Source organism: Chelon labrosus, assembly GCF_963514085.1.
Source record: "Chelon labrosus genome assembly, chromosome: 16".
Taxonomy (NCBI): domain Eukaryota; kingdom Metazoa; phylum Chordata; class Actinopteri; order Mugiliformes; family Mugilidae; genus Chelon; species Chelon labrosus.
Window position 1 is genome coordinate 11719768 of NC_140349.1, and position 14402 is coordinate 11734169.

The following is a 14402-nucleotide window of genomic DNA, read 5'->3' on the forward strand; positions in this document are numbered from 1 at the left end:
ACACATTTGCACAATGCAAATTTAATTAAGGAGGGCATTTATTAAAGGCTCCGAATATTCATGTCTCATTTAAAATGACGCAGAATGTCAGGTTAAAGACGTGAGTTTTAAAAAGGAGAAGCATGTCTGCTGCTCTCTTTGAGGTCAGACTCATGGACTCATGCTTTTGATGTGCTGCTTTCAGCGCTAAACCACCATTTCCCTTTTTTTTTCTGTGTGTTTGTTTGTGTGTGCTTGTGTATACAGCCCAGTGTGGTGGGTCTATGACAGATGTAAGTGGAGTCATTCTAAGTCCCGGTTACCCCGGCAACTACCCGAGTGGATTAGACTGCACATGGACAGTAAACTTACCTGTTGGCTTCGGTAAGAAACGCTGTCCAAAATATATATATATAGTATTTGTGTCTCCATGTAGTCTGATTGTGTCATAAGTCAAGTTATTTTTTCTCTCAGGCATCCATCTCCAGTTTTTGAACTTCTCCACCGAAGCGATCCACGATTACTTAGAGATCCGTAGTGGAACACTGGAGACGGGAACGGTTATTGACCGGTTCAGCGGTCCAACCATCCCCAAACCTCTGTTCAGCACCACCCACCAAAGCAGCTTCTTTTTCCACAGTGACTATTCACAAAACAAACCAGGGTTCCACATCACCTATCAAGGTAAATGTTGTTTCAACAAGTTCCCCTCCAACATGCTGTTTACGGTGATCATTTCCTAAGCAAAGAAAACAGGAGCAGACATCCGACTGTGCCGCCTGTTTAGCCCAAAACAGCAACTGTTTCCCGTGTGGATCTGAATGTGACCTCATTTCTCAACCACAAAATTACCTACTCGATAAATACGTTTCTCGACTTCATAAGAAGCTTGCCAAAAAGATTACAGGTTCCTCACAGGTCCTCAGTCTGGTTTAATTTCAGTGGCGAGGCAAGGTTTTTATTTATTCTTCTTGGCTCTAAAGCGGTTTTGAACAGTCTTATATTTATTATGACAATTCTTGTGGATAGTCTAAATTTGTTACGGCTAATTCCATTAATGGGCAAATTACAGTGGCTGATGAATAATACCTTTTATCTCTTGACAGCAGCACTGCCAAAGTGTTTTAAAACGGGAAAAAATGTGAATACCAGCGGTTTTATTATTTCTCCGACCATTATTGCTGCTAATGTTTGTCTTTCTCACTGACACGTCTTACTTTAGTCACACAAGTCCCTGATTCTTGAAACCCGCGCTGTGAAAACTTAATGTGACTATTAACATTTCAATGGCTGACTGTTCGGTACAATTTGAGATTATTTTGCCAACATCTAAAAAAAACAAGCAATAGCTGCTTTGACTCTGTAGTTCTTTTTCCAGCCTGTCATATTTCAGTGATATTAGAAATTCTCCATAAACAAACTGGAAGAAGTTTTGAACTCAAACTAATTTGAAGGTCTTTAAAGGCATCATGTAGTCTACTTGCAGGGTTTTTAAAGTGCTTTCCAAGTCCTGGAACAGTGGCAGGCTCAGCTGTATTTCATGTACTGGCTGACTATTGATTATTCCATATTCGTATTTATATCTTTTTATATAACCGACTTGGTTTTAGTTTTTAAAAAAGTGTCTGTGAAAAGTTGCAAGAAAGAAAAACAAATATTATTAATGCACATATTTTCAAATATGTCTTGATCAATTCGTGTTATTGTGCCTCCAGCCTATCAGCTCCAGAGTTGCCCAGACCCTCGGCCGTTTCGAAACGGCATCGTGATTGGCACAGATTTCAGCGTCGGGATGACGGTGTCGTTCGAATGTCTGCCTGGATATTCTCTGATCGGAGAAGCTTCCCTCACATGTCTGCACGGAATCAGCAGGAACTGGAACCACCCGCTGCCACGATGTGAAGGTAATTTACACGGTCATCTAGAGTGACTATCAACTCCCTCAGTGCTGGATATAAACTACAGTTCTGGTTTAGTTAGCTCACTGTGGTATATTTGTAAAGAGAAAGCAGTCACTTCATTGTCTTTAGTTCTGCTAGTATTGAATATTACGGTAGGTATTCCTTTGGTTACACTAAAAACACCTCAACTCACTGATATACAAATATTGATATTAAACTAAACTAAGTTATTTTACTGTAACGATTAAATATCTACATCACTTTATCGATACATGCCAGCAGTGCTTTCTATTAAAGCCCATTTTTGTGATTTAGTGAACAAAATATTCTGTGAGTCACTGTAATGAGAAACTTCCTTGAAATTATTACTTAGGATCTGAAAACAATGAGTCAATACAAGATACTGAGTCATGAGTCAAGTTATTTTGACAAGTGCAATAATTACTTTGAACAGTTCTCATTATTTTGACTAACTTGTAGTAGGAGTTACTCATTATTTGGAGAAGATTTTTATGTAACTGGCAGAAATGCGCCTGAATGTGAACACAGTTTTTTTTTTCCTATATTTGTAGAAGGTGTTGCATAACCAAGCAGGCGTTAAACGGTATCTGGATATAATTAGAAACATAGCTAGCAAGTTGCTCTCATACGCTTCCAGCTAATTATAGAAGTATCAATAAACAACATTATTCTAATTTTATGACCAGTAACTGCATGATAATTTAATTGTTATTGCTTTATCTATATATATATGGAGAGAGAGAGAGATATTTAAAGGCTAGAATTCTGAGCTTCAACACTTGCTCAATGACCTTAATTTAAAAAGAAAATACATATTCAATCTTTCTGCTCTCAGGGATAAGATCACATTACTGATGAGCAACACGCCCGAGAAATACCTGAGCTGCAGAACTGAGATAAAATTGTAATGACAGTTTATTAAAGGTATTAAGGCATTATCCAGTGGTCATTACCTGACTGATGGGAACATTTCCTCCCTCAGCCATGCACACAATTACCGAAGCTTGACAATGGTGATACTAATTTGCTAGTAATTTATTAAGGGTAATTCTGTTAATATTCTATCTCCCAGCGCTCTGCGGTGGTAACATCACATCATTAAACGGAACCATTTACTCTCCCGGCCACCCTGAGGAGTACCCAAACTTCCAGGACTGTGTGTGGAGTGTTAGAGTTCCTCCTGGACATGGGATATATATCAACTTCACTGTGCTGAGTACTGAGCCCATATATGACTACATTACAGTCTGGTAAGTACTATGTAGTTAAAGAGATGTTATTTATTCAATTTGCCATATTTACCTTTAATTTTCCATCCTCATTATAAGCTCTTTTGCTAATGTTCTCCCTCTTCGTCTGCTCCGTCGTTTACCCATAATTGTTCATTTTTTATTTGACTTAATAGCCATTTAATTTGTTCTGCATATTCTGAGAACTTCTGTCACCCACATATATACTTTCTCTCTCAAACAGGATGTCATGCTCCTTAACATCTTTTCAGAGTTTGCCACTAATTGGCAAAATTTCTGAAAGGGTTACTATGACTACAGGCATCTCTCCTTGAATATAAAGTTACTCCGACATAATTTCCTTATTGTCATGGCTTACCCGTTTCTCTTTAGCCATAAGTCCTTCTCTAACGCTCAGTCACTCTCACATGTTACATACATCTTTCTCTTCCTGTCTGCGCAGCCTTGACTTCTGTCTTCATTCTTCTTCTCGAGGAGGGCCGCCATTGGCAACAGTCGACATTTTGTCAATGAAGGTGTTTAAATGGTGCTCAGATACTACGTTACATAGTTATCTTCAAGGTCCAAGGTGGCAGCAGCAGAACCATAAATAGACCGTACAGTCTTAATTCTGCGGTTGCCATGTCGCTGCCCCTGCTGTATAGTCCCTTTCCTGAATCCTGTTTCCTATAAATAGACTCCACGGTGCGACGTCACCTGGCACATAGAGATGCAGAGGCAGGGCTAAGCAGGGAGAACACAACAACAGCAGGGCAGACAGGGTTGGCTGCGGAAACATTCTCTTGCAAATCATGTATTTTTAGACCGACACAGGCTTGTTCTTTTGTTGGCCTGTCATGATGTAAGCACTGTCAAACTTCCAGGCTATGATAACTAAAAACTTTTTATTTTTAGGCCAGTTTCTTTTTTATATTTGAGGTGAAGCAGTCATACTGTCACTCAGTCAACAGCTAGGATCAGAAAACTTCTTCATCCAGTGTTTTAATCACCAATTACTATCATTTTGCTTTGTACATTTTCTGCTGAATGGTTTAACCACACAATCCTAAACACAAAGGCAGTGGTGGCTCCTGCCAAATAAATATCTCAGGGAAGCCAACCCAGGTGATGTTGGACAATCCTTCAGTGATGGCTCAGGTGGCCCATTCATTTAGTTGCAATACCACTACTGACCACTGGATGGCTTTTATTAATCAGTTATTCTCATTCGGACGTAAAGGTAATTGGTAATTTGGTATTTTAGTTTATTACATTTCATTTTAGGAGCAGCAAATCCACAATAAAGAGCAGCTACACACCACACTGAAATCATGTAAGGTCCCACTCTATGGAAAACATGGCTAACTGGTTGCACACAAATAAACACAAAAGAAAAACGTTACATATGATAAAAGTCACTGTGAGCCTAAATCACCCAAATCACACCAAAAATACAAAAAAATGGGTATCAAATACTACCAGCAATTTTTTCTTTCGCCAAATGTTGTGTGACTTGTTTACTTTATAGACTCCCTTAGATTATTTCAAAACCGCAGCATCCAGACTGTCTTTCCCACAACTGTGTGCTGCTGCAACACTTCAGATCTAGCCACTGTGGGATAAATAAAGGATTATCTCATCTTATCTTATCTTACTGTTGGACCATGTGCCACCCACTTGCAGCTGATTCTGTGAATTCCATGAACTGGTCGCGCAGCGTGCTTCTGACCCTGCTGTCTGTCGAAAAAAAGTAGACAAACTGCTGAACTCAACACAAAGCAAAGATGGCAGCCGCACAAGAACTTACTAAGAACTCACAATCTCAGTCGCGCAGTCATAATGCTGCCCCCCCCTGCTGAGAGCACAGTGTCAGTGCTAAAGGTGTGATTTTCGCAGCGGTCTGCTCGGTCCAGAGCAAGCCAACCTGACAGTCACTTAATCCGCTAATTGGTCTCATGCTGGGAGGCTTACTACAGAGTTTCATTGGAATTTTATCATATATGCCACAGATGTTACCACGTATTGTGAAACCTCACACTTAAAGCCTACTCTGTACTGTATACGTTGGTGTGATGTGCTAATAATTGCTAATGAGCGAGTGAAACTGCTCTGATGAGTCTGAACCACCCAATGTGAATCAGAGAACGGAATGATTCCTTACATAACCCGACAGGTATAATTAGCCTCATCCAAAAACACTTAACAGCAGGAAATAATCATTCCATTTTAATCCATGATGATGCTTTTTAATCACAGATAATGAGCCTACTATTGGTTAGTTCCAGTCTGACAGCTGGTGGTGCTGTCATTATAGGTGAAATATGCTCACGACATTGCACCGAGGGTCCGACCTGCCAGGTGACAGATAAGTCCCTGTCTACCTTCTGTGGTAATTGTGTAACTTTTTATCTCATGAGGCCAATATTAGTGGCAACTGTGAAGCCACGTCTACAGAAGGATTCATATCCACCGTTAATTATTATTCAATATTTATGAACTTGAGCGTCTCAAAGCAAGAATAATAGCTCCAACGATTGGAACTCCGCTGTTCTTTTGTAAGTGAGTTAGTATCTAAATCTGTGAAGGGTTTTGTATCTAAATGAGCAGCATGACATTGCAGTTTGGATTGTTTCGAGAACAAAGATGGGCCCATATTCATGCAAAATCACTTTAGGCGCCGGCACTTTGTCACACAATGTCCATCTACAGAGTCATCACAGTCAATGGAGCAGCTCCGGTTGTGTCTCATAAATACATTCGAGTCTATTCAATCTTTGTTTCTAGCCTCAGAGAATCCATTTCCTGATCGCTAATAGCCATCTAACCGTCAGAGATGACGGCAATAACTCACTCAAATTGTGTTTTAGGTGGACTTTTTCTCCGCCGTTGTTCTATAAAGAAGGATCAGGTCCATTTGTTTATGGGTGTTTGTAGTATGTGACCGCCTCCTTTGTAATACAAGTTTTCTGTGTGTGTTCCTGTCTTTGTTTTACCACAGGGATGGTCCAGATCAGTCGTCGCCTCAGATTGGCCAGTTTAGCGGGAACACAGCTTTGGAGTCCGTCTACTCGACCTCCAACATCATCCTCATCAAATTCCACTCAGACTTCTCTGGAGCCGGCTTCTTTGTCTTAAGTTATCACGGTAAGATGCGTAATTGCACCATCAACGCTGTCACAGAGCTGGTGAACATGTTGCATTGATGCCATTCACTCTTATCATCTCATTTTTCTGTAGTCTTTGTTGCCCTGAGGTATAGTGGTCAAACTCAAACGCCATCGTTAGCATTGATACATGTTTTTGTTGCGTTGATGTCTTTTCAATTCTGTATTCTCATGAAGTTCTACCCAGATCTGCTTTCACTGAGTCAACGTGACTTGATCTTCAACTAGAGCGTCTCTCTGATCAAAGTCACATCCTGTCACAGTTAGTCACAATGGTGCTATTTATTGTTTTAATGTTATACATTGATTTTGAAGCAGAAACGGAAGACAACAATGCAAAGAGCTTTATAATATCCTAACTAAACAAAGTACAAGAGCTGTGTTACATTTCCTACTGGTAGTTTAGCTTTGAACAGATGTGTGTTTTCCATCTCTTACCCACAGCTACATTATATTGTATGCAGTCAAGTTAACTGATTCATTTTCATTAACAACGTTCTTGAATTAAACATCTTCTTCACTGAGTGTGAAGTATTCAGTTGGTTGTAATCTGCAATCTCACCACTAGGTGTCACTCAATTCTGCATACATGCCCTTTAAAATAATTCCTTTACTCATGTTTTCTTATAACTAAACAGGTATAAGGACGGTTTTGTATTTTTAAATAGTTTTGTTTTAATTGGTGTTGAAGTCATGCACTAAAGTTATCATGTGAAGTAGGAAATAGCAAGAGCAATCTGAAGTTTTGTTGTGCTGTGGTGTTCCTTTCGCTGAAGTTTTTATCTGTCACAAAGTGTCTTTTTCCTCAACAGTTTAAAAGTATTTTTATATCTATCTCATACACACGCGCACAGTCATTTTCTCTCCACAGAGTAGTTGAGATTGTATTTTTCCCGGCCCTGAGCTGCTCTTTCTCCATGTCAAAACTGTCTCTGCCATTTACTCTTTCATTTCCTTTCAATCACTTTCTGCTCTGGTCCTTCAGTGCACTTAGATTTCCTTTTATTTTCAGCAGCTGTTTAAAGTGAACCCCTCCCTCCTTTCAAGTACTGCGTTAAGTATGCTATGTATAGACTGTATAAGTAGCTTTCATACATATACATGATGATATACTGTAATTGGGCGAGAGGCGGGGAACACCCTGGACAGATCGCCAGTCTATCGCAGGGCTGGATAAAGTTTTAATTTGACAGAATAATTAGTCAGTTTGTCTCAAACACACTTATACATCCATACACCCACCCTCTTCCTCATGAAGCCTATATTTGCCCCTTCTGAAACATTTCTGTTCAGCACTCTTTAGTAAAAAATATACTGTATGTCAGGGTGTTTTTGAGCCGACTTCCCCTTTTCCGACAGATGACACATTGTTAATGAATTTTTGTTGGCAGGTTTTAACTGTCAGCTGTCACGCTCACACAGGAACAGCACTATCTCAAGTTTATTTTCAATTTTGGCTTTATTGGATGACGAACAGCAGAAAGTGACAGGGAAGATGGATAAAATGGAAAGGAGATGACATGTGTGTGGCAGTGGTTGTTAGCATTATTTTGTCACTTCTCCTTATTGGACAATATTGTGAGAAAAGAAGGAAGACGGCGAGAGTGAGCCGTGGGAGCAGGGCACCGTATTTGATCATCTGTTGAAGACTCAAATTGTTAGATTATGATTACAGGAAGAATTTACACCATTCACAATGGCTGCGCTGGAGTAACCTTAAGCAGGAGCTTGTCAAAATCAATGTTTCTATCTTTAGCAGTCTGACCGAAATTCAGAATGTCACCGTTTGCATCAGAGACAGCTGCTAAAGTGCACGTTTAGTTTGAAATGTCAAATGAAGCCCAAAAGAAGAAGCTGTTCCGGGATTATTTATCTAAGTCATCGTTCTTCTGTTTATTTATCTCCGGGTCAGGGATCCGAAAGCCAGCAGTCCCATACAGGACCATGTGCCATGCAGCTACAGATAATGTTGTCATGGACATGAGACTGAGAGAGGCGATGTGACATGAATGTGGAAGTAGCGATAAAAATGGTCTTAGAGCTTAGTGAGATCAATGGCTGCTCACAGCGATCCTCTCCTCCTCACGCACAGAAGCTCAGACATTCCTGCACACACAAACGTCGTGGCGCACACACACACCCGCATGCTGGCACACACGCAGACCACAAGGCTTTGGTATGCATGAGAGCAGCAGATACTATTGGCAGGTCTCATTTTCATACTCAATTTCATCCTGACTTATAGCCCTCAGCGCTCTCTCTCTCTCTCCCTATCTCCCCTCTAGCCCTCCCTCTGCTCTTTCCCTCTCTCTCTCTCTCTCTCTCTCTCTCACACACACACACACACACTCTCTCTGTGTTAGTGAGTGATCTACAGTCATGCAGTAATATTGATTACACCCTTCAACTCAGCAGCTGTGAACTCAGTTCCTTTTTATCACACATCTGTGTTGCTCGTTTGTTTTTGATTCCTTGCTCTGCTGACCTGACCATCTCAACTTAAAAAAGTGAGGTTAAACTGACACATGCATTCGCGATTAAATAATTCAAATTCAGACAGCTGACGTCACACACGCGCCTCTTTGTGCAGTCACTGCGGTCGCAGCAGGGACTGATCAATGTTCAATTTTTCTTCTCTTTCTCAATAAACCCAAGTTCATCGACCGCGTTTTTCTTTCTTGCACATTTTTATATACTGTCCTCTCTCCGTCCTCTCCTCCCCTTCCCTGTGTCTGCTCTAATAGCCTACCAATTAAGGGTTTGCCAGCCTCCACCAGAAGTGCCCAATGCTGACATACTGATGGAGGACGGTGAGCTGGAGATAGGTGAGTTGTCAGTCTACCTGTCGTCCCTCCAAATGTGTCAGTGTGATGGAAGGATGCAAAATGGAAACTTGCAACTTCCGGGTGCCAACAAAAAATCAGCAGTCGGGGTATGCTATGTGTTATAAAATGTACTTTATTTTAAGATAAACTGTTCAGGTCAGAGCATTTACTTGTTTAAAAGTTTCATATGCAAGTGTAAGCAAAGGTCCTGCTTTTAAAATAAAGTAGAAGTGTGTATTAACTATTATAATAACAAGACTCAAGTAAGTAAAATAAATAAAAAAGAAAAAGTTGCCACTGCTATTGAATAACAGTTATATAATGTGCTACATAATTACTACTGGTGCATTGGTGTGTATGTTTTCATTTCACTGTATAGCCGGAGCTGATGTATTTACTACTTTATCTTATATTTTCTATGTAAAAACTTAATTTGTGAAGCAATTTGAGAGAATAGATGTCAGATAAGTGAAGTTTAGTAAAAAATGACATTATCTCTCTCTGGCCCTGTTCAGACCTGCTCAAGTTCAGATACATTGACTTGTTTGACTGATCCGATCTCAGACCTCATTTGGAGGTAGTCTGGGATGCATTTGACTGCATTGCTTTGGTAGTGTGAACACACACTCGTCATAAGTCTTATAAAAGACCACCTACTCAACACAGGGTTCTCCTATGAAACTGGATTTTGCCTCTATCTGCTGTTATTCCACTGTTCATACTGATTTTGTGCCTCCAGGCGACATCATCAGGTACAGATGCCAGCCTGGGTTTTCCCTGGTCGGCAGTGAGATTCTAACCTGTCGTTTAGGAGAAAGACTCCAGATGGATGCATCGCCTCCAACATGCCAGGGTGTGTGTCTTGAATTTGATCTTGGGCATAAAAAAACTTGTGTGCTCATTTAATATAACCACTGTCTTTGCTAATATTTTCTCCCCCTCAGTTCAATGCCCCGCACATGACGTGCGTTACGACTCATCGGGCGTCATCCTGAGCCCCGGCTGGCCAGAAAGCTACCCTAACCTCCAGATGTGCTCCTGGAGCGTTACAGTAGAGAAAGGATACAATGTCACCATAACCCTCGAAAGTTTCCACACTGAGAAAGAGTTTGACGTGTTGGAGATTTTTGACGGTAAAAAAAAAAAAATCTACACTCAAACCTTTTAGAAAAATTTAACTGTGAAGTATTTGTCAGAGCCACATGTCAACGTACCCTCAGTGTATTATTCATTCTCTGTGTCTCTCTTTTCCCTCCCTCCCATCTCTTTCACTTTGTCATGTTCCCCCTTAGGCCCAACAGCCAACAGTCCAACTCTGGCAACACTGAGCGGTGACCTGCCAACTCCCTTTAACATCACAACCTCCGGTCACCAGTTCCTGGTGCGCTGGTCTTCAGACCATGGCACAAATAAGAAAGGCTTCAAAATTCGCTATGTTGGTGAGTACCAAAGTATGTATCCCAACTTTATTTTACTACTACTTTATAATATAATGCATGAAAGTAAGGTAGACAGAGGCAGACAGAAGGAGTGGAAGTGCACTTAGAGGAGCTGTTTCAACCTCTAAGTTGTGTCAGAATATGAGGCCCTAGTCACAGTTGGTATTAGCTTGCTCCCTAGGTGAGCCGATCACAAGTGGGAGGCTCTAAATAAGTTCAAACCTCATGTAAAAATGTGTCTCAAGTGACTACTTCAGATCTTAGTTTCACACCTATATAATTTGGGATGCTGTAAAATATTGTGAAAACATCTGCTGTCTCAAAACAATGGATTTCCATCTACTGCTGGTTCAGAACCAAGAACAGTGACGTTTATTGTGTGTGCACATGGTGCTATGTTCCAAAAACTGAATGTAATGAGCTTTGAAGTCTCTCTCGCTCATTCGCAAGCATTCACTTGATTATTTATTTATCTTCCTGACGTTTGTTATTTTAGAAACCCACACAGAGCTCAGTAATGTCACTGCTGCGCTGAAAGAAAATCTCAAGTAACAAAGTCACTAGACATTTTTTAAGGAACTAAGGTAACTTACGTTGCACACACGGTTAGTGTCAGTGTGACCTGGACACATAGTGTGTTCATACGGCAGAAAGAGTGTGGTCACAAGTGGTCCATTCACGCTTGTCCACTTGTGATTCCATCACCTCGGACCAGCTTAATACCAAGTCTGAATAGGGCCTAAGTTACAACGCATTCATCAAGATGTACAACTACATGTGTATCAAACTTCTGTCTGTCTTCTAAAGCAGTTTCCTAAATTGCACTATACGCTTGTTTGAAAGTTTTATCTATCTAAAAGGAAGCTTGATGAGCACAGATGTTGTTTTACAGCTTTGCATTTAGACAGTCTTGCACCTGGGTCTGCTGAGTATACCTTTTAGACGGTTGGGTAATGAGGCTTGAGTGCTTTATTCAAGGGCATATTTGACAGCTAAAGGGAAGGAGACCATTTTACCTGTTTAGCTTTCCTTCCTATTCACTCCATACCTTCAAGTCAGGAGGCTGCTTCTTTAACCTTTAAAACACCACTGCTTTGTATGATGAATTACACGATGAGGAATAACAAAAAAAAAAAAATAGAAAAGCCTCCCAGGATGCTCACATTCAGTAACCTTCTTTGGTAGCTGTGATTAATGTGAGCATCCGCAAGAAGTGTTAAACATATGTTGGAAGCCTACTAATACCAGGGTTCAACTTGAAGAATGTTTTATTTTTTTAACGTGCAAAATGAGGCCAGTGCATGTCAACGCACTTCTTCCTGTGAGGAAACATAATGTGCAGGGATTTTAATTATGAAGAGAAAATTTAAGGCATGTGTTGAAATAACATTTTCTAATTATAACTATGTCATTATAACAAGCAGGGTTTTTTTTTTTTTTTGTCATTATAAAAAGCCCTTGCGTGATTAAAATCTGCAGTTTAATGCCATCAATCTTAAAATCACTACAGGGGAAACAACCTCGATTGGACCTGATGAGATATTGTCAACTGCCTGCTTTGCCTATTTACCAATTAAATGTTTAGTGCTTTTAGAAATGAACAGTGTCAGAGAGAGTGCTGATTAGAAATCACTGTACAAAACTGTACGAAACCTCACTGACACTGATTCTGCATTTTAAACAGAAAAAGCAAGTTCTCTCACTCTTACTCATAAATGACCCAAGATTATATTTATTCAAACACTCACCACACAGATACTGGGCCAGTAGCACACTACAGGGACTTACAGTATAAAACAGGCTCATCACTAATAAATAAGGTCAGTTAAGAACTTATTTTTGGGTTCTTGCTCAGTTTGGAGAGTTACAACAACTTGCCCAAGTCAGCATCTTACAGGACGTCGGCCTGGGTAATTTTAATATGCTATGACTGAGACGCATAGTAAAACTAAAGGCGCTTTTAGAGTACTGCGGGACATAGACGCCGTAACCTACGCACGTAGGCAACATCAGTGCGAGCCATTTATTCTTGTGCGCTTGTCAGTCTGGCTTGCTCTGTAACAACGCCACCCAAACGTTAGTCAGCGCTTTCTCTTTTTTGCCAGTCGAGTTAATTTTTGTTTCTACTTGCTGCTTCACTTTCAACAATGGAGAAGGAAACTTTCGCTGAAATTTTGCCAAAGATGAGTCGTACAAACATTTGTATCTCCAAACCTCCTCAGTTAACCTTTCTTCATTGTGTTCCATCTTTAATGATCCACAACAATCAATTGGAAAATTGCAGAGATGGAGAAGCAGCCGGAAATACTAAAGCGGAAACACATTACTACCAATCGGACCAATCACAGCTCTCGTGGTCTGCGTTAGTGATGTGTGGATCGATACTGAAATATCGATACCTCCGATACCAGATCTTTATGCTCAAAAATCGATTCTCAAATCAAAATATCGATACTTTTGATACTTCAGTCATTTAAAGTAATCTATATCATTAACAGGAACACAGTGGAAAGTAATTAACTATTGAGATCTTGTCTAAAGATACACGGTTGGGAACTGCTTTTTCTTCCGCCTGGGTAAGTGCGTAGTGCGTAAGCGCAGCAGTACGCTGCTCAATCAGTCAATCAATCAGTCTGTAGACACAATGGAAGAGCGTAAACGGAGTCATGTTTGGGGCTATTTCAGCTCTTGTATTTTTTGTGAAGCCATGATTTGAAATACACTAGTTTTTTAGATTTACCAGACACATTAGATGTATTTGCACAAAGTATCGGTGTCGGATCGGTATCACCAATACCAGCCTGAATTTTACTCAGTATCAGATCAGAAAGGACATTGGTGGTATCGAACATCACTAGTGTGCCTCGCCACGGAGCATATAGTTAGATTTCTGGGGAGGTGCACGTCAGCTACAGCGCTAGGCTCTGCATATGCTCTGCGCTGCCTATAATAGTGGTTATTTATCGTGTATATATAGATATATAAATGCTTTTATCTAGTGCCGTAGATATAGAGATAAATTATCCAACTAATCCGCCAACAAAGTTAGGCAGTGTTTAACATGTTGGCAGGTTGTTGGCGGTTGAAGCAGGATCCCCTCCTGCAGATGCCAGTATTGTCTGGAGTAAAGGATTTATAAGCCTTACTGTAAAAAATGTATCATGAAATTGCATATAGCCATCGATGTCTTTGTGGGCTGTGCGTCCTGTAATGTCTGACATCTCCTGTAACTCATCTCATTGATTGTTTGATGAGAAAACTCTGCCAAGAGAGATTTTTATGTTCTTATTTGGCATTTATATGGCCTGTCAGATGGATCCTAATTGGCTGAAAAACACTTCTCCTTTTAGATTTCCCTGAAAGGTATAATTATTATTATGAATGCAGCCATTAATATTTCTACTCTGAACTTTTTGTCTAGTTGTTCTGAGATATACTTAGAGTGACATATTGATACTTCTGCTGAGCTCTTTTAAATACCACATTCTAAGCCAAAATTGCTGTCAGTAAAAAATAGATTTTATGAACACACTTGACATCTGGTCCCATTAGTCCAATTTGCAAGGCATCTTTTTGTGTCATAAATAAGTTTGGGTTCATGTTAATAAAATTTAGGGAAATTGATACCATCCCTGCTATTTAATGACACCAGAAGGAAATGTCAGTTACACAAAAACCTTGCTAGTAAGACTGTAATCCATCGTCTCAGCAGAGATGTGAAAGCACTAACATCTGATATTATTGTACAATGTTACAGCATTGTTGTAGTTCTAGTTCTTGTTGTAGTTCTAGTTCTTATGGTTGTAGAAAAATAAAGTGCTGTCGTAAAAAAGCATGGTTTGAC

General features: G+C 40.1%; 1 protein-coding gene across 1 annotated transcript in view; it reads left to right on the forward strand.

The window, feature by feature from the left end:
- The window catches only part of csmd3b (CUB and Sushi multiple domains 3b), a gene marked incomplete at its 5' end in the record, with an annotated part of 336937 nt that overhangs the window by 290093 nt on the left and 32442 nt on the right, over positions 1-14402 (forward strand). Inside the window, 9 exons of the mRNA XM_084563441.1 lie at positions 247-363; positions 454-663; positions 1695-1883; positions 2974-3151; positions 6129-6274; positions 9039-9119; positions 9859-9972; positions 10064-10252; positions 10412-10570. Coding sequence (XP_084419567.1) covers positions 247-363; positions 454-663; positions 1695-1883; positions 2974-3151; positions 6129-6274; positions 9039-9119; positions 9859-9972; positions 10064-10252; positions 10412-10570 — 1383 coding nt within the window. The remainder of the gene's footprint in view (positions 1-246; positions 364-453; positions 664-1694; positions 1884-2973; positions 3152-6128; positions 6275-9038; positions 9120-9858; positions 9973-10063; positions 10253-10411; positions 10571-14402) is intronic.